Source organism: Antedon mediterranea, chromosome 9 (genome assembly GCF_964355755.1).
Source record: "Antedon mediterranea chromosome 9, ecAntMedi1.1, whole genome shotgun sequence".
NCBI classification, from domain to species: domain Eukaryota; kingdom Metazoa; phylum Echinodermata; class Crinoidea; order Comatulida; family Antedonidae; genus Antedon; species Antedon mediterranea.
Window position 1 is genome coordinate 13,883,733 of NC_092678.1, and position 25,734 is coordinate 13,909,466.

The following is a 25,734-nucleotide window of genomic DNA, read 5'->3' on the forward strand; positions in this document are numbered from 1 at the left end:
GATACTATTGCTGTATTACTATTACTATATATGTTGAAATTTATCTATATTTTGGCAATGACCCTTTGACCTCTACTGACCTTAATAATCGTCCGATTATTGTATAAGATTTTAAATGATGTATGCTACACAATTGTACCAAGATAATACTAATTAGATGTTTGATTCTTGTGTTAGGATAAATGTTACCCCCTACCTCCCAAAAACATTTGAAGATAAAACGCTGATGATCATTACAAATGACGCAAGTACACACAATGCATCCCTATATTTTTCTTGTTAACATCGATTTTTTCGCTATATATACCCGTGGGAAGAAAATGATAGCAAAAAAGTTTAACTGTGTGGGGAGGGTGCATGGTAACCCCTTGCAGCCTATGGACTATAAATGAAAATACATGTACCATGATGTACATGTACACAAGGTATTTGTTGTATATTGTGTGTATATAGGTTCAGTTCATATCAGAATCAACAATAATAATCCTCTCCACAGTTACATTCATGTTATCAATATAACAACAGGGCTGGTAGGCCAACTTATCTGATGTTTCACAGAAAAAATGGGTTGTTTTTAAAGAAGCTCTTGGCCTAATTGGCACTAACCATCTCCCAAAATGCAATCTTTAAAGCCCACTTCCCTACGTTTTTTAGATCTAATTTAAGATCACAAACTATGTTTAATGTAAAAATAATACTATATGGTCCTATTGCGATAACTTTTTTCGTCTTTAAACGGTTAAAAATGTGAAAAATAAGTCGATTCTAATAATTATAGCGGCCCACTATAAATCCCAAAATGCATTGCGCGCGGATTGATATTTTTGTTTTTCACCTGTAATTCGCCCACTTTTCGATCGATCGTGAGGCCAAAACAAATGGAAGACTCCTAACTTTTCAGCGAAAATACCGGGTTTTCCCCAATTTGTATCAACGGAGTCTGGCAAAAATAGAAAGACAATTAATGCAGCAACTATACAACGTCAGGCAGGTATATAGTTAGCGTATGATGTTCGTACGTTACCGATGTTTACCAGCTAGGCCTACAAAACTGACCGTCCACGAGAGGTCGATCGCCGCGAGCAACTTAGGTAGTGCATTGTTTCGCACTTTTTATCATAATTTACCATAAAACGTACATTTAAGACAAGGAACGACATGGTTTAATGTTTTTAAAGTGATATATATATGTATTATTTAAAAAAAAAAAACGTCCAAAATTGCAGGGAAGGGGTCTTTAAGTTACAATAAATAAGTTATCGGATAATCGTTTACTTTTTGTGTTGAAAATTAACTCGGGACGTGTCACTAACCTACTAGCATACCCATTATTTCATGAATATAAATATTATTATGGCAAGTCACTTTCTAAGAAATCATGTAGACCTATGTACTCATCAAAGTCAAATAAAACATCAAAATTATCTATCAAATTAGCAAAATCTCAACTGGTCCAGCACATCGTTTATATTAAAAAAAGTCATCAAGCTGGTTTAAAAATGTTGTTTACCAACTCTCTCGGATAGTTGAACATAAAAGGAATAGTATTTATGCATGTAGGACCCTTTTATGTGTTTTGAGTCGAGTTCACACAACATTGGCACTAAAAACAAACAAAAATGCAGTTGCAATCATACTATTGCATAATAATTTCAGTTGCGTTGAAACTTCACTAGGATACCCATTTACTTTTTGCATTTATAAATCGTGTTTAGTACTAAGAAAAGAAAAAAAAACAAAATCAGGAATCAAAAAAATTTGGAGATTATTTTACTATGAAATAAAGCATTTATTAACAAATGAATTTATGCATAATTTACATAAGGCTCAGAAGAAAAGGACGAATAACTTAAAAGATAAACTATCAAAAGACTTGATGTTAATAATTTAATTATTTTATTGATTCCTTTTTCTTTCTTACCTTATCATAATGGACAAAAATCCTGTATATTAACGTAAAATCTGTTTATAGGCATCATATATACATTTTTAAGATGACAATAGTTCAAATACATGTAGCATGTCAATATAATCTGTATGTATTGGTATTTGTTTAACATATATATTTTTCTATATTTGCAATATTTTATATCGTATACATGTCAATTTAATCTATACGGTAGGTATGTGTATTTTTTCAATATATATACTTCTATATATTTTTATATATTTGCAATATGTTATACCGTAAATACACATTGTAAGTAGTAGTTGTACTAAGATGACATAGGGTATGAAGCGTGTCACAAACACACATAGCCAAAATTGCATATTGGACTTGCACAGTGTATGGACTCTAACCTTACGGTTTTCATTAAATATACCATTTCATGCTATCATTCTAAATAACTAACTTTCAACCTATTGCATTCCTCTTTTTTTTCATTCCATCCATCTTATCTTGTTGAAAAGGGAGGATACTACATTTTTCTCCCCTGAGTTTATAGCCTCTCTACTCGAACACAAATAAGAACACAAATAAGATAGTTTAACAAGAACATTTTAATCATGTATTTTACCGCCATTTTTCATTTCTACATTTTAATTAACATCGTACCTAAAATTTTAAATGAGAAAATATATGTTTAATACTGAATTCTGGCATCTTATTATGTAAATATAACGGTATTTTAACTACTCTAAACACTTACTTTTAATGTCACAAATGTACTTATATGTATATAATATATTCATCAATGAGAATTTAAATAAACGTGAGAAGAACTCACACAAGATAAAAAAAAAAGATACCCATTGCATGAATATATATATATATATATACATAGTAAGAGTTGATTATCAAGATATAACTGCTCAAAAAACGACTAAAGAATATTAAAATGATCTATAAAATTGGCCAAATCTCAGTTTTTGCACCTTCATAAATAAAAACTTCCTAAAGCTGACAAGTTAAAACTCTAAATGTTGGTTACCATTCCTCTCGAATAATATATATATGGTATGTCTTAGGTGTACGAAGATATTATGTTTTAAAAATCTTGAAAAGTGCAATTACAACTAAATAATTTTAATTTTTCAGTTTTCCTCACATACGAAATACTTATTTTTAAAATTGTTGATAAGTGTACACAATATTATACTAGACTATTCACAGAGAAAGTATAATAACATTTGAACAAGGACCTTTAAAGATATTGGCCCATAAAAGTAACTCCAGGGCTAAAAAAGTGGCGTTTTTGCAGTAGTGGGGTACGTTTGAGAGGCCATTGCTCAAAATTGTCCAAATATTTCGAAGAGAACTTTTGATAAATTGTGGGTAACATTATTAATTTCACAATATCAACTTTCAAAATTTAGATCCAAGAGTTGGAAAAGACATCCATGTTCTAAGACTCTTTTGAGCTACTGCTTATGGCCTACAGGTCATACATGTAAATGTGAGGGTAAGCAAACATTAAACTATAAAAAATAATAGCGCAATAAATCATCTGTTCCATGCAACCTAATCAACGTTGTCACCCGAAATACATGCATGTCGTTATTATTTATTATAGAATAGAAACACACATTATTACAATTTTATTATGAATTTCTTCATTATTTGTACTATCAATTTATCACAATGTGTTGTCGTTCAAGTCAGATAAGAAATAGCTTAAATAGAAAATAATTCCAAAGTACTAATATTAATTATACAAATATTTATAATATTAAATACATACCAACATTTTTGTAAGGCTCCAAATGATGATGGCATCACATTACTGTACGATCAGGTCCACGAAAAATATATATCTAATACTTTTTAGCTTTTTTTTTTTGCTTTTATAGTTACAGTTTACAGCGTTCAACTAACATTTTAATACATCAATGATATTTTATAACAGCCTTTCAAATACAAATTAAATTCACTACACACTATAAACTTAACGTACACGTACGCAAAATTACGTGTCAAAAGTTAAAATTCGCAAAATAAATTTCTAATAAAATTAGAGCATCGTTCAGTCTTTTGAGCGTTTAACATTTGTCAATTTCAATACTAGATTCTATACGAGAAACGTACATAATCATTGGTGATGATTTAAAAAAAACAAAGACTCCAATAAAAACAATAGTACCGGTAGTTGCCAGATGACATTATGACGGATGATAGGCATTCAGAACTACACAACGATACCAAGAACATAATAATTAGATGTTTGATTTTTGGGTTAAATGTTAACCGCTACCCCAAAAATATAGAAAATAGGAGATCTGATTTTGAAATATATCTCATTTTGCCAAGAAATTTCATTTTTGCACTATTAATCTTACCCCCTACCCCAAAAAAATGTATTTCTTTTATTGCAATTTTTAAGAATAAAAAATGACAATTTCACAGCTAAGAACTTTCACTTTTTGAAATTCACCAGTCAGAATTTTGTATTGCATTCAGTGTCTGTAAAATAAAAAAATATATATTTCTAGAATATTAAGTTGTAATTAAAGTAATGAATATAGTACACACACAAGAGAAAGTAAATACAGAGATTAACTCTGACTGTTTACTGTTGTTTTAATAGAAATCCATTGTGGCCATGAAATTTCATCTAATAATGAAAATGGAATGCATGTATACAGGGAAATAGTTAATAGAATACATACAATGACTTGAGGACGTTCGTCTGACTGAAGGCAATCATCAAGGTTCAATGAGTATGTAGCACGTCCAGTAATGGCATCTACTGGACCCATCTCAATCCTTAACTTCAGTGCATGGTACAGAACATACAGTGGATGCCCGGCATAGTCCTGCAAAACACATGAATGTTTAAATGAGCAAATGGCCAAAAAGTTAAGACATTGGAACTGTAATCCATAGCCTTATGCCAAGGGTTTGAGGCTCACTTGCTCCATGGTTCTGGTGGTAGAACGAGTCTTCTTGGATAGTTAATTGTTTTTAACTGTGTGCTAGTTTATTTTTTATTCTTTTATTTTATTTCATACACATCCAACAGCGAGCACAAACTCGCCAATTACAGGATGAATGAACTATTTTATCGTGCTTATAAACTAAGTCTGATTTGAGTGTTAGAGAGTGGAGTTAAAAGAGTCTTGAGTTACAACCCTGCCACGAGGTCAGGATTGAACCCTGGACCTTGGGATTGGAAGGCAAGCATGTTTTAACCACCAATCTACAGCTCCACTACAATGCGATATGCTATGCTTTTCTGTTCAATGCGCATACTACACTCAGGGAGTGGAAAGAAAAAATAAAAATATAATAATTTTCACGATAGAACCACACAGACTAAGAATTGAACTTACTGGCATATAATTGCATCACAACGCATTCGCATTAATAGATGAAAGTTGATCCAATGAATATGATAAAAATGTGCAATTATCTCTGGGTTAATTTCAATGTTTAGTTAATATAAAACTAATAAACATTTTAAGTAAATCTTCCAAATGATTATTTTAATTATATGAATGTAAGAAAAGCAATATAAACATACCTTAAGGTAATTGTACATTGATAAAGCTATCCAATTGGACAACAGCTTTGCAGTCACAGAGTCTGTTCTATAAATGTTAAACAATAATTCAGTTTGAATATGTTAAACTTATTTTCACATTTACTGTAACTAACAATAAATACATTGACTTTCATTGCACCAACATTAACAATGTACAGTAACATAGTAGTAAACGTATTTTCTATTTTCTAGTAAGAATGTGCCCTCTAATTTGCATAGAACACAAGATAATATACACAAGATGACCTGAAGTAGTTATGACAGTGAACAACTTTAACAATTTGGTTTGATACTCAATGCAGAAACTAATGCCATCTCAGCAACTCCATTTTGCAAAGACAATGATTTTAACATAGAATACATCTGACTCAAAATAATGAGACAGAAGCTATGATTGAGCCACCGTTTTGATCTTTATTGGATCAATAAAGATTGAAACGTTCAAAACTGACTTCCCTCTCATTATTTGGATTTAGTTTTCCATGCTATCTAATATTGGATTAGGTTTGTAGATCATCTTGTGTTTTTGTTGTCTTGCTTTAGTATAATATCGGACATTATTATACGCTGTTGACAAAGGAAAAATAAAAACAAACTGACCTGGCTAGGACTTGCTTTGCTTTATGCGATGACACACAATAATCAATGTTGTCTATTAACAACTCCTCAAGTACCCTATAACACAACACAAATTATTGTCAGTTTCATTTATTTACACAATTAATTGTAACCAATAAATGTCTATATTTGCTGGATTGTTGTGGTGAAACAAGACTTAAAGACACTTAAGGTTGGCTTTCTTCCAGATTATGTATTTTATTGTTTTACTGATAATCTGTATTAATGTTTGATGAAGTGTGAAATAAAAACGAAAAAAAAAAAAAAAAAACACGGTTTGAACATCAAAATTGTTTAATTTGATTAAGACAAAATGGAAGTGAAATTATTTCCATCAAATGTATTATAATATAAAAAAAAAAGTAATTTACTCAGTAAAATAATCCATTTTATCTTTGATGAGAAATTCCACCACAAGTAAATATGCGATGTTACATCTAAAACATGACAAAATAATACACTTTAAACCATTGTTTAATTACAACTTTTTGGAAAAAACTATTAAAAAACTCTTGTAAGGACAAAATAATATAAGGACAAATTAATATGTTTCTTATATATAAATCTTAGATGTCAAATTATGGGAAAAGTGGAATGTTCAACATATGACATTGGTCAACAAGAAAAAAAATATGTTGCCTAACATTGCATTAAATTTAATTAAATGAATTTGAGCTGATTTTGCAATTTAAATTTGGTTAAAAAACTGTACACTGTAAATTGTAGACCTGAACTTTTCCATCATTTTGTGTCAATGATAACAGGTTTTGAATTTATAAAGCGCACAATTAAGCTAAACTTTAAAGGTTATCTTCTTTAAAGATGGTTTTAAAAAAACAAATTATATTCAGTTTAAATGAAAAAACAAAAACCACAATATTAAAGTAAAAATAATTTAAAATAAAACGTTACATCACAATTAATATTTGTCTCCATTTGTTTTTCAAACATGCAGCAAGTTTTCAATAAAATGGAATAAACAACATGAACAACAATATGTATAGGGAGGTAAACATAAAATGTGGTACAAATAATGTAACCATATCAACAACAAAAAGAATAAAACAGTTTGAATGCAAACAAATTAACTGAACCAAAATGTTGAGTGCAAAAGGTAAAAAACCCAAACTTTACCACAATGAACTGAAAACTGTAAAAGCTGTGGAGAAATGGTATGATATTAACTTGAGGCAAATAAAAAAAAAAATATATGTTGTGATACACCTTCTTTGAGACCTCCAATTAAGGGAATACACACCTCTATAAAAACAAACTTTCATGTGAAATGAACAAGGGCAATATTGTTTCAACATTATGGCCAATTACCTTGTTAGTCCAGTCAATCTATGACAAAAAAGGGCGTAACCCAAAACAAATTGCAATAGTTTCCAAACCTTTTTTATTTGATTCTATAAGCATCTGGGAATCTGATCATTTCCAAAATCTACCAAAATCGGTTCAGTGGAACATACTTTTTAAGGGGTTTTAAGGTCATAGGGGTCAAATTACACATTTTTCTATTTTGAAAACTACTAGGCGTAGCATGTTAATTTTGGTGTCAAACTATTCAGAAGACCCATATTTATATGTACTCTAATGAAACCTTTTTACCAAAAATTACAGGAAAGCATGTTTTTTACCTTTGACCTATTTTATTGTATATTTTCGTATATTCGTATCTTAGTAACCAGTGGGCGTAGATGAGCGTTATTTGCGTCAAACTACTTAGAAGGTCAATGTTTATATTAGCTCTAATGGAAAAGATTCATGTAAAATGACCGGAAGTCATTATTTTGACCTCTGACACATATTCATTATTTTAGATTTCTCAGTAAATACATTTTTTATATCTCAGTAACCACTGAGCACAACTTCGTCAATTTTGTGTCAAAAGATTCAGAAGACTCATATTTATATTCACTATAATGAAAAAGTTTTTTAAAAAATGGATAGAAACTGTTTTTGACCTTTGACCTATTATACCAGTATATTTGTTTATATTTACTCTAATGAAAACAAATGCAAATGTACAATATAACCGAAAATCATTATTTTGACCGTTAACATTTTCTAGTCGTGTCATGAATAAATCTCGAGTCTAGAGTATAAAATTTTAAATTTGACCAAATAATAAGTGCGGCGATCTGGCAGACGTTGGGCTGGAATATCAACTGATCTTGCCATAGAACAGTGTCTTATGCGTAGCATAAAAACAGGAGGAGGTCTAACAAGAGGGCGAAGATTAACTTGTCTGGGTCCTTTCAACTCCAGTCACTACTGTCATGTGAAATGAACAAGGGCAATATTGGCCAATTACCTTGTTTAGTGGACACTTTCTTGTGAACAGACAAAGGGTAATGTGTTTTAACACTACGCTAACCACTATTCAGGAAACATCTTAATTAAGGCAAAGTTTTTTTTTGAGTTGATGTATACTTTAAAATGCCAAAAAATTATACAACTCTTATAATTTCGGTTTGTAAATTCAATTTGAGACAATATTTTCTAGTACAGGCTAGATTGTGTCAATATTATAATAATAATATTTGCCTTCATCTTGATTTGTAGGATTATGTTCATTTTTGGAATTTGAAACAGTATATAAAACATACGTAAAGATGGCTCACTAATAATTGAAATGTGCAGTATTAAGGGTAAAAAACTTACTTCTCTTTAACAGTAACTTTTGAATTGCTGTCCAACATTTTGATGAAAGTTAACAAGAAACTCTTGTTAAGAAGAAGCTCTGAAAGTTGTTGTAAACGTTTTGTAATGTTTTCACTATCCTAAGTAAAGTAAATTATTAGAAAAGAAATAATTACTACACAAATATTTATTTCATATTATTAATTTTATTGATCAGAGTGTTTAAACGCAAGAAATTGGAATGTTGATCGTTGTCGAAGAATACTGGGACTTTTAAGACCAAAGATTACCGTACACCTTGCGTTAGATAACTAACCTAACGCTGTGAGTCTGAACAAACAGAAATGTTTGCTGCTTAACTGTTACTTTGACCACTATCACTCATCCATATTTATTGCATATGACCATGGAGTACAACTCGGGTTGTATACAACTGAATAGGAAATAGTTGAATGTTAAGTTTTTTCGTTCATAGTTGTTTTAACTCTTTCTAATTATCACTTCATAATATCAGGCTTGGGAGTGCTTGCCTAATACACTCGAAAAAATGCCCTGGAGTCGTGCCATTTACTGCACGTTTGGTAAACTTTTACACATGAACAGCAACAGCAAACCTATAGCACACTATGTGCTGAGGAGTACAATGTGTAGCACACTAGCAATTTTAAAGACACAAAGCCTGTGATATGATATAATATGAGTGGAGAAAATAAACAAACAAACTTACTTTGTTTTGTGAATCTGGAATGTTCAAAGCCATTGAACATCATGTTACAGACATATTGTTTGTGAGTAACAAAAGGCATTACAATTCCTTGAAAATCATCTGCCGTCAAATCAGTCAAGTAAACAGTTAAATCAGCGAATGCTATTACAAAAATAAATAAAAATGATAAGTTTGTGTTTACTAAATATTTAACCAAATATTCTACACTATGTTATAATGTTCTTTACAAAATATTCACATTTCTATACTTCATTCAATATGATTGTGTTTGTATTTTGAGAAAAATACTTTTTTTTATTGAGGTTGCATGACAAAGCTATATGAAGTCATCATTGCTTACAATTTGCAACTGTTGAGTTGGTTAGGACCATCAAACCGGGCAGGGTTGGGTTTCACGGTGCAAATGAAATTGTTGGCCTAAGGATTGTAGAGTACAGCCAGGTGTACATGTAATAAGAGGCAGTTGTAAAGGTTGTATATTCTGGCCAGTAAGTTTCATCCACTAAAGACACAACAGAATGCTGAGTACTTTGGCAATAAAAAAAAAAGATGGGAATTTTGTGTACATAATTGAAATATTGGGACATACTTATGAGAATGAATGACATTATACCAGTTTAAAAGTACTAATTATGGTAAATTAAATTATAATGGTAACCTTCAATTTGGTCAGTGTTATGCCCAAATAAGGTCAAGTTATGCTTGAATTAATGATTCACTCATTCATTTCAACATAAGCTTTTTTGTTTTCTTTGTCATATTGTTTAATCCTTCTTCTATGGATCAGAAGAATGATAAAGTAGAAGTAGAACACCTATTACTGAACAAATTACAATAATTATTTCTACTTGAAAGTTGGAAGAATATTCGATGGGCCCAAACGTCACATTAATGTTACCATGTTGAATCTGAAAAGAAAAAAAAATTGAATTATAATACTATACACCATTATTTTGTTTTTTGTAAAATAATATTTTTTTTTTCATTTCATTTCTTTATTCGAATTCATAAAATAACACAACATAAAAAAAATACAAAGAATGAATTCAGGGTAACACAAAAAAGTAACCAAAGGTCAAACTTATTTCCATTGTGGCCCTTAAGGATAAAAACACCATAAGAATAAACATTTACAATAAACAATAACACATGTAGTAACAATATAAATATAAATTATAATCTTTCAAGCATAACCTCTTTGAGATGTTTCCTGATATTTCTTTTGAATTGATTGATGGTTTCTGAACACTGTATCAATTTTGGCAGGTGATTCCATGACGTTATTGCCGTGTTAACAAAGGTTGTTTGGGAGTGGTTACCTATATATGGTCTATAAATTGATTGAGTTGCAAATCTAGTATTGTACTGGTGAATTACATTTGCTCTACTAATACCATCATTCATAAACGTAGGGCTTAATCCATTAATAATACGATACATGTGACAAAGTTTTATCTGTTTAACTCTTAAGTCTACTGGGAGCCAATTCAGTTTGTTTAATTCATTAGCCCCAATGTGATCCCTTGGTTCAAGACCAAGAATACATCTGACCGTCTTATTTTGTGCAGTTTGCAATTTAACTTTTAATGTTTTTTTTAATCCAGAGTACCACACGCTACAAGCATAATCATAAAGGCATAACACCAAACTATTTGCTAGTAACTTAAGATCTCTGAAAGTTAAGTACTTTCTATTTCTATATAAAAATTTTACCCTTGAGTTTACTTTCTTTATAACTGATTTACCTATATAATCTCCAGTTAGATTGTTATCGAGTTCAAGTCCTAGATAACTTACTGTAGGTTTGTTTGTGATTATATAATCATTGCATGTAACTTTCAATTCTTGTTGATTTCTGAGTTTACGTTTAGATCCAAATAGAATTGAATACGTTTTGCCTAGATGCAATGACAATCTATTATCTAATAACCAAGAATTAATAGATTTTAATTCTTTTGACAATACATTTTGTATATTGGCGACACTTTTATCAGATACAACTATAGCAGAATCATCGGCATAAAGGAGCAGTTTACAACTCAATGCAGATTCCATATCATTCACATACATTAAGAACAACAGTGGGCCCAATATTGACCCCTGAGGGACCCCACATGTTATTTTTTTCCACGTTGAAAGAGTACCACAATTATCAACTACCTGCCATCTATCTGTTAAATATGATTTAAACCAACCTATTACTGTTTGGGACAATCCTAATGCTCTCATTTTGCCTAGTAAAATCTGATGGTCTACAGTATCGAAAGCCTTTTGTAGGTCTAAGACTATCATACCTGTTAAATTACCTTTATCCCAATTCTTTTTAATATGGTCAGTTAGGTGAATTAAACAAAGATCTGTCGAAAAATTTGCTCGGAACCCACATTGGAAATCATAGATAAGTGATTTAGAATTAAGGTATTCCATCAATTGGTCATGTACTAGTCTTTCAACAACTTTAGAAAAAGCCGAGAGTATAGACACCGGACGATAGTTACCTACCACCGTTTTACTACCCTTTTTGTGAATTGGGATGACTCTCGCTAATTTCCATTCTTTGGGTACAATACCGGATGTGAAGGACAACTTAATAATATGAGTTAATGGTTTTGCTATTGCAGAAGCCCCATCTTTGAAGAATTTGGCTGGTAGAGTATCTATTCCGGTAGCTTTACTCGTCGATAATTGTGTCAAAGCTTTAAGAACATTATCTTCAGATAATTCTATGAAAGAAAAATCATTAGGAAAGACACCTTTGCTACTGTAAAAGACATTGACATGTCATTAATTTGGATATTATACATATAATGAATGTTTATGAGTTGATGGTTGAAAGATTGACTGCTCCCATTTAACGGGTACCAAGAGTACAATCATAGGTGTTATAAAAGACATTATTTGTGATAAAAGATATGTCAATTGCAGAAGATTTGGCAAAATCAGGAGCAGAGTATTTTATTTTGAAATGAGAGGTTACCTCACTTGGCTTTTAATTGAACTAAAAATTCTATATAATAATATTATAAAATGTCCTTTTCTGTACCATGCTGTCTTAGAGGTTACTTTTAAAATGAGTAATAATTAGATTATGATTCTTGTGATCTGGCGACCACAAACATTTGCAATACATGTACCTTAACTATAGGATGATCTTCACCATCTACTGGATTAGGTTCCTTGTCTGGTACTTCAACAATAACTACTGTACGTGTTATTGAATTTACAGTGCATTTAACCCTTCCTATGAAGACTTCAACATCCTCAATGTCACTAGCAAGGTTGATGTCAGAACCCTAATAATAAAAAATCACAATCAGTAAATAACTGATTAAGGATTTTAAAAGTTCTTTTTCAAATTTTAAAATAAATGTAGCTCAATAATACACTTTACACTGAACAAAAACTAACTAAATAATTATAAAAATTATGAGATTTGTGTAAATATTTTGTGCAGCAGTAGAAACTAAGTTTGGTTGCTCCTGAGCACGCATTGCATGATGTAAGCACAACACAAGTAACTTGACTATTCATGACACGACTGATGGATCAACCATTGCATCATGATAATAGTCAAATTACTTGCGTTGTCAATTACATCCTTCCATTGTGTTAAGTAGAGTTGATTTAATGCTTTTACGCAATACACTGCTGAAGAAATAAAACTATATATTTACCATCAACTTTATAAAATCATCAATATCTTTGTCATATCTGTATATTCCATCTACTACAGTCTCTCCATAAAAAGAAATATTATCAAAGGGATAATATATTGGATTAGGGTAAACTGAGAAACCAAAATCACCACTCAATGCAGGAACGAAACCATCAAATGAAAAGGTCAAAGGTAAAACTGTCCGGTCTGTCTGTCGTCTGCTACGATAACCTGATGTGGAGAGATCAGCTGGTGGACTTTCACAATCCATCTCTTCATTTGACAGAATTATACAGTTCTGAAAAAACAACACATCATTTCTTTATTTATTAATTAAAGAACAATTTACAAGGAATTTTCAAAATAATTAATTAATTTTCATAAAGTCATATACTTTGCTTAAATCTGACAAAACAATTCTACTTAGTAACAATTATAATCAAAATAAATACACAAAAGGCCTATATTGTGTAAATAAAACAGAAGAGAAATCAGAGTGTTAATGTTGGAAAACAAAAACATGATCTTAAAATTATCTTTACTTGATAACCAGATGCTTTTGGAGTTGATTTAATGTACTGAGCATTGAGTACAATTACATCAGAGAAGGATTTATGCTTGGTTACTATTAGAGATGCACAAGGACGCATGTAACATAAGTGATTTGACCAATCACAAGCGATTGATTATTCCAACCTTTACTTTTCATTGGTCAACTAGCTTGCGTTGTGTCTACATCCTTGAGTTGCGTCTCTAGTGGCAACCAAGCTTTAAAGCACTCAGATTTTATGGATGGATTATGGATATATTCTTATGGATGAATGATATGGATGTAAACATTGTTGACTTCTAAGGAAAACCTCTCTTTCTGTTGAAATTTATTATATTAGAAATGTAAATGTATCTGAAGCTTACATTTTCAGCTGATACGATATTTAACAACATCGTTGCTTTCTGTACATATTGGAAATTTGTTCCGGTCACTCTGATGTTTTGACCACCTCTGCAAAAATAAGCATTTTAAACATTATCATTACATGGAATATGGTGCTTTAAGTATGAAGGAGTCAATTGATTTTACTTCCAATTCTTAAAGCCCAACATTGTCACATTGTTTTGTATAATAATTTAATACACTGAGCTTTTGTATCAAGGTCAGTACAGTTTGTATCTTACTATAGTAAAGCAAGGTCAGTTGGCTTGGAACTTTCCATTTTTCGTTTTTTTGACACACGATTTTCAGCCTGAATGAAAAATTAAGAATAATTTTGTTAACTGGCATATGTAGAGTTTCTCAGTTTACTACCACTGCACAGTTGTATATTATATCTATTTGTTGGCCTACTTCTAATTTTAAGTCTAGTTACTTTCACTGTTCGAGTCACTGTTAGGGCCAAGCCCTAGCTAGGACTAGATAAAGGACCTTATTTTGGAAAGGTAGGAGGAGGGGATTCTTCTGTTGGCCTAATTTTATATATTTTGGTTTGAATGGTGGCACTAAAGGAAATAAACCTAGGCTAGTGAATATGTTAAACTTACCAATTCTATCGTTCTTGTGTTGATATATTTACGATAACAATGGTGATGAAATTCAAAATATGGATGCTTTGTTATTATGTCTTCATATGACGCATTAAGAATATCTAGCTCAGATACTAGTTTATTAGCAATATCTTTACAGGTACCATCTAAGTTTACCCATAACTTGGTACAAGCAACAACCTTGTAAAATCGAACTTCCGTAATTGGAAATGCCGTTTTATCAGTAATGTTTTCATGGTGAAAACAACATTTTATTTGAAGATCACACACGTGGCTTTCATCAATCGAAGCCATGTTGTTGTTTGTGCACAGTTCATGTCACGCGTCCATATTCACCAAATCGTTAACAATTGTTGTACTAAAATTACGATAATACTGTTTTATTATCAAGTTTCCTGTTATAATTAATATACTAAATATCACTGAACTTATTCAATGTAGTTTTTGTGAATAAATATTTTATTTAATGAATAAAACCTTAATGAAAAAAAAAATTTGTTTGGCTAAAGAAGTTTCTCGTGTGGAAAAGGTCATGGGTTAACACAATGTAAAAAAATTTTCAAATACTGACGTTGAAATGTGATTTCCTTGTTATATGATACGTTTTTTAGGTGAAACTTTGTGTTAAAACTTATTACTTTTAAAATATTATTAACATAATTATCATGTAGAGTTTTTTTAGGCTAATGAGACTGGAACGGGATTGAACGATAGGATTTTCACCCGATGGCCTAAAATAAATAATGAATTTCTCTATAAAATCATTAACTTAAAATGTTTACCTTTGTTGCATTTGGTAAATTCCTAATTGGTATTATGACTTCTTTCTGTAATTGTGCATGAATAAGTTCCTCATCTGGTTGATAAATTTGTGGACATGACCCTTGACCTTGAAAACCATTTGGTGGTGATGCTGCCTACATATTAAAACAATAGCTTATAAGTGATATTATAACAATAATGTCGTAAAACATTTTGAATGCCATAATTACAAAAATAGATAATTTTCTGTTTGTTCTTCTCACCGATAACTGTAGATGATCTAATGGAAACTGTTAATACGAACCGTGGTAACTACTGTAAATTACTGACAAAGATCACTAAAATATATTAAGAATACACCATTATTCTTACAAGTTCTTTATCTGGCACGGCACCTAATGTTCCATCTGGGTAGATTAAGGGTATGTTCAGACTCACGGAGTTACGATGGAGTTATGTAAGCGGCGTACATATTTTTGTGTTTGAACCAGGCCGCGGATTAGCGTTAGGAAGCTGTTACTCCGCGCCAGTGGCGTTATTAACTTTGGCTGGAGAGGGTAGATTTAATAACGCTAATCCAGTGATGCATCAGTGATTTTAACCCTAACCAATGAAAAGAAACGACCACGATTAGCAGACAGCAACTACATACCTGTACCCTAGTATACAACAGCGAAATAGCTATGTCAAATGTATTTTAGGTTTCCAAGTTTAAAGAACAGTAAAGTTGGTGTCAGTGATATGATATTTGCCTAAAATAAATCAATTAATCAGAACATTTTCCGTGTAATAATTATGCTTTAACTTATTTTGAATTAAAATGCAATTCTACAAGTAGCAAGAACAAATAAGTATATGTAACATTATATAAATACAAATAACAAAAACCAATTTAACGATGTAAACTTTCATGCATTGTCATAAATGTATACATATTATAATTCAATCTGTTTTGACCTGATCAGAGTTTTTTAAACGCAAGGCATTGGAATGTTGATCGTTGTGTCTGAACACCTTGGCTTTTAACGCCACAGATCACCGTACGCCTTGCATAGATAACTCCACCGTAACTCTGTGAGTCTAAACATACCCTAAAGTATCTTGCCTAAGGACACAAGGCATGCCACCTCATAATATAATTTCTATAAGCGGCATACTATAAACTGAGCAACCCATTCGCACCTTACCAACCCCTTCCAAATACAATTAGCCTAACCATGTTGTCTCAAAAAGTGCTTATTTGAGCAATACAAGTTCCATTTGATTATATAGCACAAAAAAGAAAAAAAAGTCATAATTACTTACGTTTCCTTTCAAAATAATTTTGTCTGCTGTGCACAATATTGATGCATTATGGGTACATTTGTTGTCGTAGACACACCAATCACAAGTAAAACTTAAAACACATCCAGAACAGCTACAGTATTGAAAATAAAAACAAAATAACATTGTTAAAAAGTAAAACACCATTTACTTATTTTGCACAACAAATGACAAAGTGCCAATCATTATCTTATGTAATGTCAATGCCAACGATATAAAGATGTTGTTAAAGATAATTATTAAATCATATACTATCATTTTTCTACTCCTCAGGGGACACTTTACTGCCAAACGAGGAGGACTATATTTTAACACTGCGGCCAACCCTTACAAAAGGAACACCTAGACTGGGCCTAAAAAAATCACTGAATTAACATAATGATCTATTGTATATTTCACAATTCTGAGCACAAATGTATACAGTAATTTGTTAAGGTAATAACCAGTGCAAACGCATCACAGTTTGCTAAAGTTTAAATTCTCAATTTCAAGAGCCAATTCATTCATTTTTCTTTTTTTTTTGCATATTTTTTTTTTTCATAAGGAGAATTTTTTTAGGTCCCAATAGTGTCCCCTAATAAGGGGGTCTACTGTATAATATTTTGATATTGTTAATATTATTTTGAACAATGGGAGAAAATTAATCACAGCACATGGTACAAAATGAATGAAATTGGTGGATACACTTAGGTCTGTTACAGTACATTTAACAGCAGAATAACTCACTGAGTTCAGATTTGAGAGAGCATTAGTATTAGTTTGTTATATTGAACAAAAGTACAGTATTGGTAAAACGGTATGAACACATTTTCCCACGCCAACTTCCCTTTGACTCAAAATAACCTTTTGTGTTACAAAAATAATAGGCTAAATTTAGGTAAAGTTATTGTTGAAATAAAATTCAATAAACAATACAGAAAACTTTAACAACAGAATCAAATCCTTGATGATATAATAGAGAAGGTTTACAGTTCTGGTTTCCGTAACAGCAAGTCAGAGGCTGACAAGTTAATACCAAGAAGCAAAGATTGATGTATTTTGTATCGTTGATTAAATAACCTGATTAATTAAGTATGTGAATGAAAGGCATTAAAGCATGCTTGACTGCACAGGCAAGTCAAGCAAATGCTGTCAAATGGTTCGATTAACATTGCATACAATTATACTGTGGAATTTATTAGGGTTGAGGGAATGTTATGGTTCCAGGTAACTGTAAGCTTATATTGGACATGTCCACATGCTTTTTCGACTTCTTGTTAAATGTTCTGTGAAGGTTAAAGATCATTCAGGAAAGCATTTTCCTTACAAACCTATACATTTAATAGGCTAACTACTATCTACTCAAATAACACATATAATAACTTAACTTAATTCAATAATAATAATAATCAAATGAATCATTTGAATCTAGTTCAATTATCAAAACACTAACAGTAACTGTTTTTAACACAGTGAGAGTATCACTCTCAATAGTTATGTTTTAAATTATAAACAGTTTTCTCTTACAATCTAAACTAAATTCCTTCATGTACACCAAGTAGTTTATGATTTATGACATGCAAATACAGTCAACTTTCCTGTCAGTCAAAATTAGAAACTAAGCTGTCAAAATCACAATGTGCTTAAGAATCCAAAAGTTCTTGATAATTGTGGAAAAACCTTAGTGTGCTCTAAGACATTGCCATGCTTTTAAAAAGCCAGATATTTATTTTTTTCTGATCTCTGAAGACTTTGGAACAACCCAACCCAAGAGTTTGATTGATAATATTTGAATTTTTAAAAAATACTTAAATTACATTACAACAAAGATAAATAAAAAAGGTGTTATTTAATCTACAATAAACAAGTAACTGATGAGTTGATTGTCTTGAAAGGAAGATATATTGGTTAATTTGGCTGAACTATCTATCTGATTACAAATAGGGAAGTATAACAATGATGATTCAGTGTTGACACATTGGTTTTTTAACTGTGTTTATTCATTCCCTCACAGCTATCAATATTTGCTATCCTGGTTCCAATATAAAATCAATTTGAAGGAACCACTCTCATATGCATTGTAAATGTTTGTACAGTAACGTGTTACACAATTATAACTGTCCCATTACAACAATACTATCAATATTGTATTTGATTTCCTTATGTACTTAACACGTTCACTGCCACGGCGTATTTATACGTCAAAAATTGCGTGTCGCTACTTGCCAAGACGTAATACTACGTCAAAATCGTAGCACTTTTGTATTGTATGTAGAATCGCTGGCAGTGGTGATTGGAACAGGAATTATCGCATGGCAGTTTATGAATGATGTACGTAAACGATAATCTAAAAATAAATGTCATATGTTTGTTTGTGTTTATTCCCTCATGCATTGAATATGGTTGATACGATGGCGCCCTCACACTCAATATAATCATCTCAAACATGTCATAAATTGCGCTAATAGTAAATAAAAATAATAAAGGATGAAATGATTCAGTGTGGTTTACTGTTTTTATCTCTCGATGATAGGTTTGACCGATTTTAGCGCGGAAAATCCCCGACGTATATTTACGTTCCTGGCAAAGTCAATAAAATTGTTGGACCATTGCCAGTGACGTATTTATACGTCTCAACGGTTTTTCCCGCCATCGTATTTTGAATGACATCATGATATTCTGTGACCAGATGTTACACTTTCAAACTGTAATTTAATATGTAAACGGGACTTGGCACTGGGACAGAAATTACGGAAAATGCCTTGGCAGTCAATGTGTTAAAGATGACAGTGAGATTACAACAAATTATGTACATTGCAACCTGGTAAAGATGACAGTGAGATTATAACAAATTATGTACATTGCAACCTGGTAAAGATGACAGTGAGATTATAACAAATTATGTACATTGCAACCTGGTAAAGATGACAGTGAGATTATAACAAATTATGTACATTGCAACCTGGTAAAGATGACATTGAGATTATAACAAATTATGTACATTAATTGCAACCTGGTAAAGATGACAGTGAGATTATAACAACTTATGTACATTGCAACCTGGTAAAGATGACAGTGAGATTATAACAAATTATGTACATTGCAACCTGGTAAAGATGACAGTGAGATTATAACAACTTATGTACATTGCAACCTGGTAAAGATGACAGTGAGATTATAACAAATTATGTACATTGCAACCTGGTAAAGATGACAGTGAGATTATAACAAATTATGTACATTGCAACCTGGTAAAGATGACAGTGAGATTATAACAAATTATGTACATTGCAACCTGGTACAGTAGAAACTATAACTAAACAATATGTTCATTTCCTTAAAATAATGTGTCAATTGAATTTCAGATCCTTTTATTTCGTTATTATCTTTAGAAAATGTTTGTTTACAATAAAAATTTGATATTTAAAGTAATGAAATTTGAAATAATTTTAAATGTTTATTTATTACACATGCTTATAAAAAAAATTCAGTCAGAAAAGTCAGTACTTACGAAGTAATGACACTGCAGTCAAAGAATGTGAAGTCAGTGGAAACAAAATCAACATCAGTTACGGATGAGTGAACTGATAAAATAACATCTACAGAAGCTGTAAACAAACTATTTAAAGGTTAGCTACTGTGTAGGCCTAGGCCTTAATTTCAAATGCATTTCATTGGTAAATACAAAATAATTGAAAATTCAATACAAAAATCTCTACAAAAAACCTAAATGTAATATTTAATTACTTTTTTTTTCCAGAGGTAGATAGGTTTAAATACTTGGTGCAAACGTCTCCCAAAAAATGTGATATGCCCATATATGGAGATGATGATGTGATATCACTACCATTTTTGGGCATATCACTACCATATTTGTTTTGTTAATCAAGTTTGATAGTGTAGACAAAGCTTAAGATATCAGTAGGTTGAAACAAGGGTCACTTTGGGGGAATCCCCCTTGTTGCGAATGTAGAGTAATGAGTGCATAATTTCTGTAATCCATGGTGTGTACTAAAACCTATTTCCTCATGAGCTATTAATAGTATATACACCTCCTACAGAGGAGAATGCATACCATGTGTGAAATACTAGTACAGCCACGTGCTACAGTTACATTAAATAAAGAAAAATAAAACAGAAAGTAAAGCATATTAGCATAATGTTTAACTCACCTTGGCTGGTTGGTATCTGTGGCACATGTGATGATGGCGGTGAATTACAAGTCAATGTTTCTGCATCTTTTATTGCAGATGATTGAAAGTCACCAAATTTACAATTATAATTTTGGTTGATGTTTAAAGGAGGAAGTTGCTCAACAGTTAGAGAAATCTATGAATACAAAAAAAAATATTCCAGATTTTAATTTTAAGATATCTGTTTAATTGGAGTGTACTGTACAAAAACTTGTATGTATAATAGGTTTTGGTCCCACAACAACCTATAAATCCTGGCTTGACACACTGTGATCTAGATATCAAGCCAGGCTTCACAATGTTGGGAGTAATAGTTACTTGGGATGACCTCTAGAGTCAATACATGTTGGTGCACACTCAAAAAGGTTGTATTGCAACCGTAGCTGTTCATCCACTTTTTTTTTCTACCATCTTAATTGGGACATAGGGCCGGAATTCATGTGTCCGTTTGTAAAGAAATGATTTTAACTGGTCGATGCAGTAGGATTATAGACAAAGGCAAATGTAACATGAATCTGTGCATCATGGCAAACACCCTAATCTAGAGTGTACACCATCGGAGGTATTCGAAAAGAATTATGGCTGTGGAAGTGCCGATTTTATGGACATGGCTTGTGGTGCCCCTGCCTTGAGTAGCAGTGCTCAAATTCTAATGGCTAATGGCAAAATGATTTTATTTAAAAAGCATTACAAGCCTGAAAAACAAATGTAACAAATTGTTCTTCACAACTCACACTGATATTTTCAAAAGTTTGAGGAATAAAAGGTGGTTCAACACTTGTAATCTCTACACACTGTTGGCATTCATTATATCTGGTACATCTAAAAAATGACAAGCAATCATAAGTAAGTGCCATGAAAGACTATGAACATTTAAATCCTATATATGGAATCAGATTTAAAAAAAAACTGTTTGAATAAAAAAGGATTGAAAAAACAATTAAGCCTGATGCATTTGGAATGTACAGTAACTAATTTCTAACATTTAATAGTTTATTGTTTTACTAAAATATGTGAAACAATTTGTAAAATGCAATAATAAAAGACACAGCGACCATACAAATTATAAAATATTGGGATTGAAAAAAAAAATGTTAATGAAAATGAAACTCTATTTACTTTTTGTGTAGTGTACACCATCCACAATAAGGATCTCCATCTTCTAGACCTGGTATAATACACTCATCACATGTGAAGAACTGACTGCAGTTTGAAACTTGTAGCTTAATCAACTAATCAAATATTGTGATAATTATACAAAATAAAGAAATATTATGAAACATAATCAAAAACTAGTAAACAGACAACAAGATTTTAAAACATTTACCATACATTTCCTTAGGATAATTCAATCATAATTGTAAAAGTAACTGATTTAAAGTCTGAAGGGGTTTACATTGAATAAAAAAAGTTTTTGTCCTTAATAGGGTTAAAAGCATCATGGAACAAGTATAAAAAATGATGGAGATGGACACCTCAACAGAACGAACAACAGAACGTTTCACGGAATGGACTAAAACATGCACAAAGACAAGATAAAGAGATGATATGGCAGTATTTGCGGGAATATCTTGAAGAGAATGAGAGCAGGAGAGGACTTTGCCTATGGCTAGAATTATGCTGACGATGTTGTACCTCCTTGAAATATAAACCAAATTATATTAAAATAAACTAACCTTTTTTGCTGTAATTAGATGTTTCATCTATAAATGTGTCTGACCTGACCTCTTGACCTGTGTATCTATGGTGATAAATTCATACACTCTAGATAGATGAGGCTTTGTTGGTTAACTCAGCCTGACAAATTGAAAGAAAATATAACTTAATTAATTAAGTTCATTCAAACATATTTATACATTTAAGCAGTGTTAAAAACTTTAATAAATTAGTGACAGAATGCTGGTTTAATAACAACCTGTAAATAAATGCCAACAAATATTCATGTCTCTGTACCTGATCTTAAGCCCGGCACACACTGTAGCTATCGGCTGAGCCAACTGGCACGAACAACACTTTGCTCACAACAAAAATTGTCACAAACTGTGATCGCGTTCTATCGGACGCATACTAAACGCCTTCAGCATTCGGTTTTCTCTCCGGGATAATTACTTACTATCAAAGATAGTGTAGTAGGAAGATGTTACACTTCCTATTCGTTCAATGCAAATAAAAGCGAGACAACATGGAGCTAAATTTAAAGGGCGCCTCGCACGTCGAGTAGGGATACGGAAAGTTATTGTATAGGAAATAGGCTATTATAACAGTAGAATAATATGATTGTAAAATTAAGATTTAATACGAATTAACATATAAAATGTAATGTTATCTTTATAGAAAGTGCAAATGAATCATATTTATATGTTTTGGAATACAAATTTGTGTTTCAATTACCTGGAATTGTTTAGGTACCTGGAATTTATCTACCCGTATTTTATTTCTTTTATTTTAATGTTTTTATTTGCAAATCAATTGAACTTTTTTAAATTATTTACATTTAATGTTTATCATTGGACATAGATAGAAAATTTAATACCTAGCTTTAGAAACACTTCTTCATCAGAGTGAAAGGTAAATAGGCCTACAATGTATGCCTATATAATAATCGATAATTACGTATGGTTTATATCTAAATGGGTAATAAAAGAGAATAGGTAGTATGGCATGTAATCAATAATCAATCAATCAATCAATATTTATTATAATCAATAATATTATACAAATAGTCGATCTGCATAAACTGAATACGGTACCAGTAGGCTTGAACATTATAGGAATTTAGGACTACGAGTATGTTTTTTTACTGAAAAAAAAAACCAATTATTGTTAATTATCTATTAATTTTAATAATTTAATAATACTGTAACTAATTATTATATTATGCTTGTAACACTCCGAACTTTCGTGCATTCATCGTAATTGTATATGCCCTGATTATGTAACGCCTAACAATATTGATAATATTAATTATAAGCCAATGAGTTCATTATTGGTAAGGTTATATCAAGGAAAAAATATCCGTGGGGAGGCCTACTTTACCCCCTTTCATTATACTACCCTTACAAAAAATGTTCTATCTATAGAAGTTTTAGAATTCTATGTTAATCTATAGAAAAAGATAATTTCTATAGCCTAATGAATTTACAGATTCTACCCCTAGAGTTTTATAGAAATTGCAGAAGAATTGCTATCATTTATTCATAAATCATATATTTTTTGTCAACAACAATACTGTATACTGTAAAATTAGCATTATGACTTCAGACTTAACTGGGGTTTACCAAGATAGGTAAGAGTTTTTATGGGTACGGGTTGGTTTGGGTACAGGTTGGTTTGGGTACGAGATGACCAGCATCCATTCATGAATGCGTCTACAGGCGCGCGTAAGCCTCCTCCTGATCCTAGCTCAGTGTTTACAGTCATGTCATGACAAAACTCACTCCAAATAAATGTATTAACAATTAAAAAGATCCAAAAACAGTATGAAAACATCATATTAATTTCCAACTTTGTATAATAAAGACAAAAAAGAAGTTTTTGTTTGTTTTTTGTGGCTTATTTTTACAATTTATTGCCAAAAACACCATTTTCACTGGGCTTTGCCATTGCGCTCCTCATGTTTCAGATTCGTCTATCCCTACTCGTCGTGAGAGGCGCCCTATCTCGAGCGGTTCTCTAATTTTTGAGCGAAGTGTAACATCTTCCTACTAGACTATCTTTGTTACTATGCTATAGGGCACGTGCTGACATACTATAATAAATGACAACATTTTTCAGTAAGCTGTTAGCTTATGTTCGGAGGAAAATGACACGCATGATAGATACTTTCCTCAACAGCACATGTGGCCGATTCCTCACAAAGTGTCCGACACACACTGTGTGTGAGTAAAGTGTTATTCGTGCCAGTTGGCTCAGCTGATAGCGATAGTATGCGTCGGGCTTTAAATATTCATAAACCATTGTCAAGTACAATACTAATTTCATACTAACCTTAATAAGTTGTCCATTATCCGTGCCTATAAAAGCTATTGTATGGTTCCCTTCTATTGTTGTAGTAACTGATGTCAATGCTTCTGATACTGCTGCTTCTGTGTAATTACATTGGGAATATTGGCTGAGCAGTCCAACACCACTTATTGATGGACACATCATTGATTGAACTTCAGCAGAAGAAAAACTATAACTCTTCATTAAACAAAACAAAAAAACAATATTATAACTTATTAATTACCAGTTTTGATAATTCTAATTCTAAAATATTAAGTATTATACACTAAATCTATTTTTGTCACCAAAATGACTGGTTGTAATAAATTACTATCTTTCTAAGTAAATATAAAATATATATGTACTTGTGGACACTTAGCATCATCAGCATAGTCTAGAGTATGAAGACCTTTATTACTGTTTAAACATCCTCTTAATGCTTTGAAGAATGATCTTCTATATCATTCCACTTGTAAATACACATTGCAGATTGTCCAGTGGCAACTCCACTTCCATCACGTTTAGCAAACACTCCATACAGGACATTATCTCTAGATTGTAGGCCTACTGAAGTAGCTAACTCAGCTCCAACAGGACCAACGGACATGGCTTGGAATACAGAAATCACTCCGGCCGAGCTTCACTCCGGCCGCGCTTCAATCCGGCCGCGATTCATTCCGGCCGCAGCTATGGAGCGCCCAATGAGTCTTTTACAACCGAGACACGTTTTTTGTAGAGAATCAAAATAAACATTTGTAATCATACAGTATATTTTTTCTCTTTCAGGATCACAACAACATCGCAAGTGTTTTAAATTAGGTC

The 25,734-nt window shown here is 31.6% G+C and overlaps 1 protein-coding gene across 9 annotated transcripts; it reads right to left on the reverse strand.

Annotated features, from left to right (window-relative positions):
• Positions 1–2,755: 2,755 nt before the first annotated feature.
• Positions 2,756–22,727, reverse strand: LOC140058521 (plexin-A1-like). Of its 9 annotated transcripts, none has more exons than XM_072104163.1 (10): positions 22,605–22,727; positions 22,048–22,160; positions 21,663–21,750; positions 20,908–21,064; positions 20,247–20,343; positions 16,739–16,850; positions 15,454–15,588; positions 14,306–14,373; positions 14,045–14,132; positions 13,380–13,427 (listed from the first exon to the last, which is right to left on the reverse strand). In XM_072104163.1, coding segments are annotated over exons 1-9 (798 nt in total). In that variant the 5' UTR covers positions 22,632–22,727; the 3' UTR covers positions 13,380–13,427; positions 14,045–14,131. The 9 variants fall into 9 exon arrangements, with proteins under 9 accessions (XP_071960269.1, XP_071960273.1, XP_071960272.1 ...); XM_072104164.1 differs by lacking the exon at positions 13,380–13,427 and adding an exon at positions 14,669–15,029 and having other exon boundaries at positions 14,074–14,132; XM_072104168.1 differs by lacking the exons at positions 13,380–13,427; positions 14,045–14,132; positions 14,306–14,373; ... (5 more) ...; positions 22,048–22,160; positions 22,605–22,727 and adding exons at positions 2,756–4,402; positions 4,609–4,755; positions 5,463–5,529; ... (3 more) ...; positions 9,475–9,615; positions 10,133–10,153.
• Between the last annotated feature and the right edge of the window lie 3,007 nt (positions 22,728–25,734).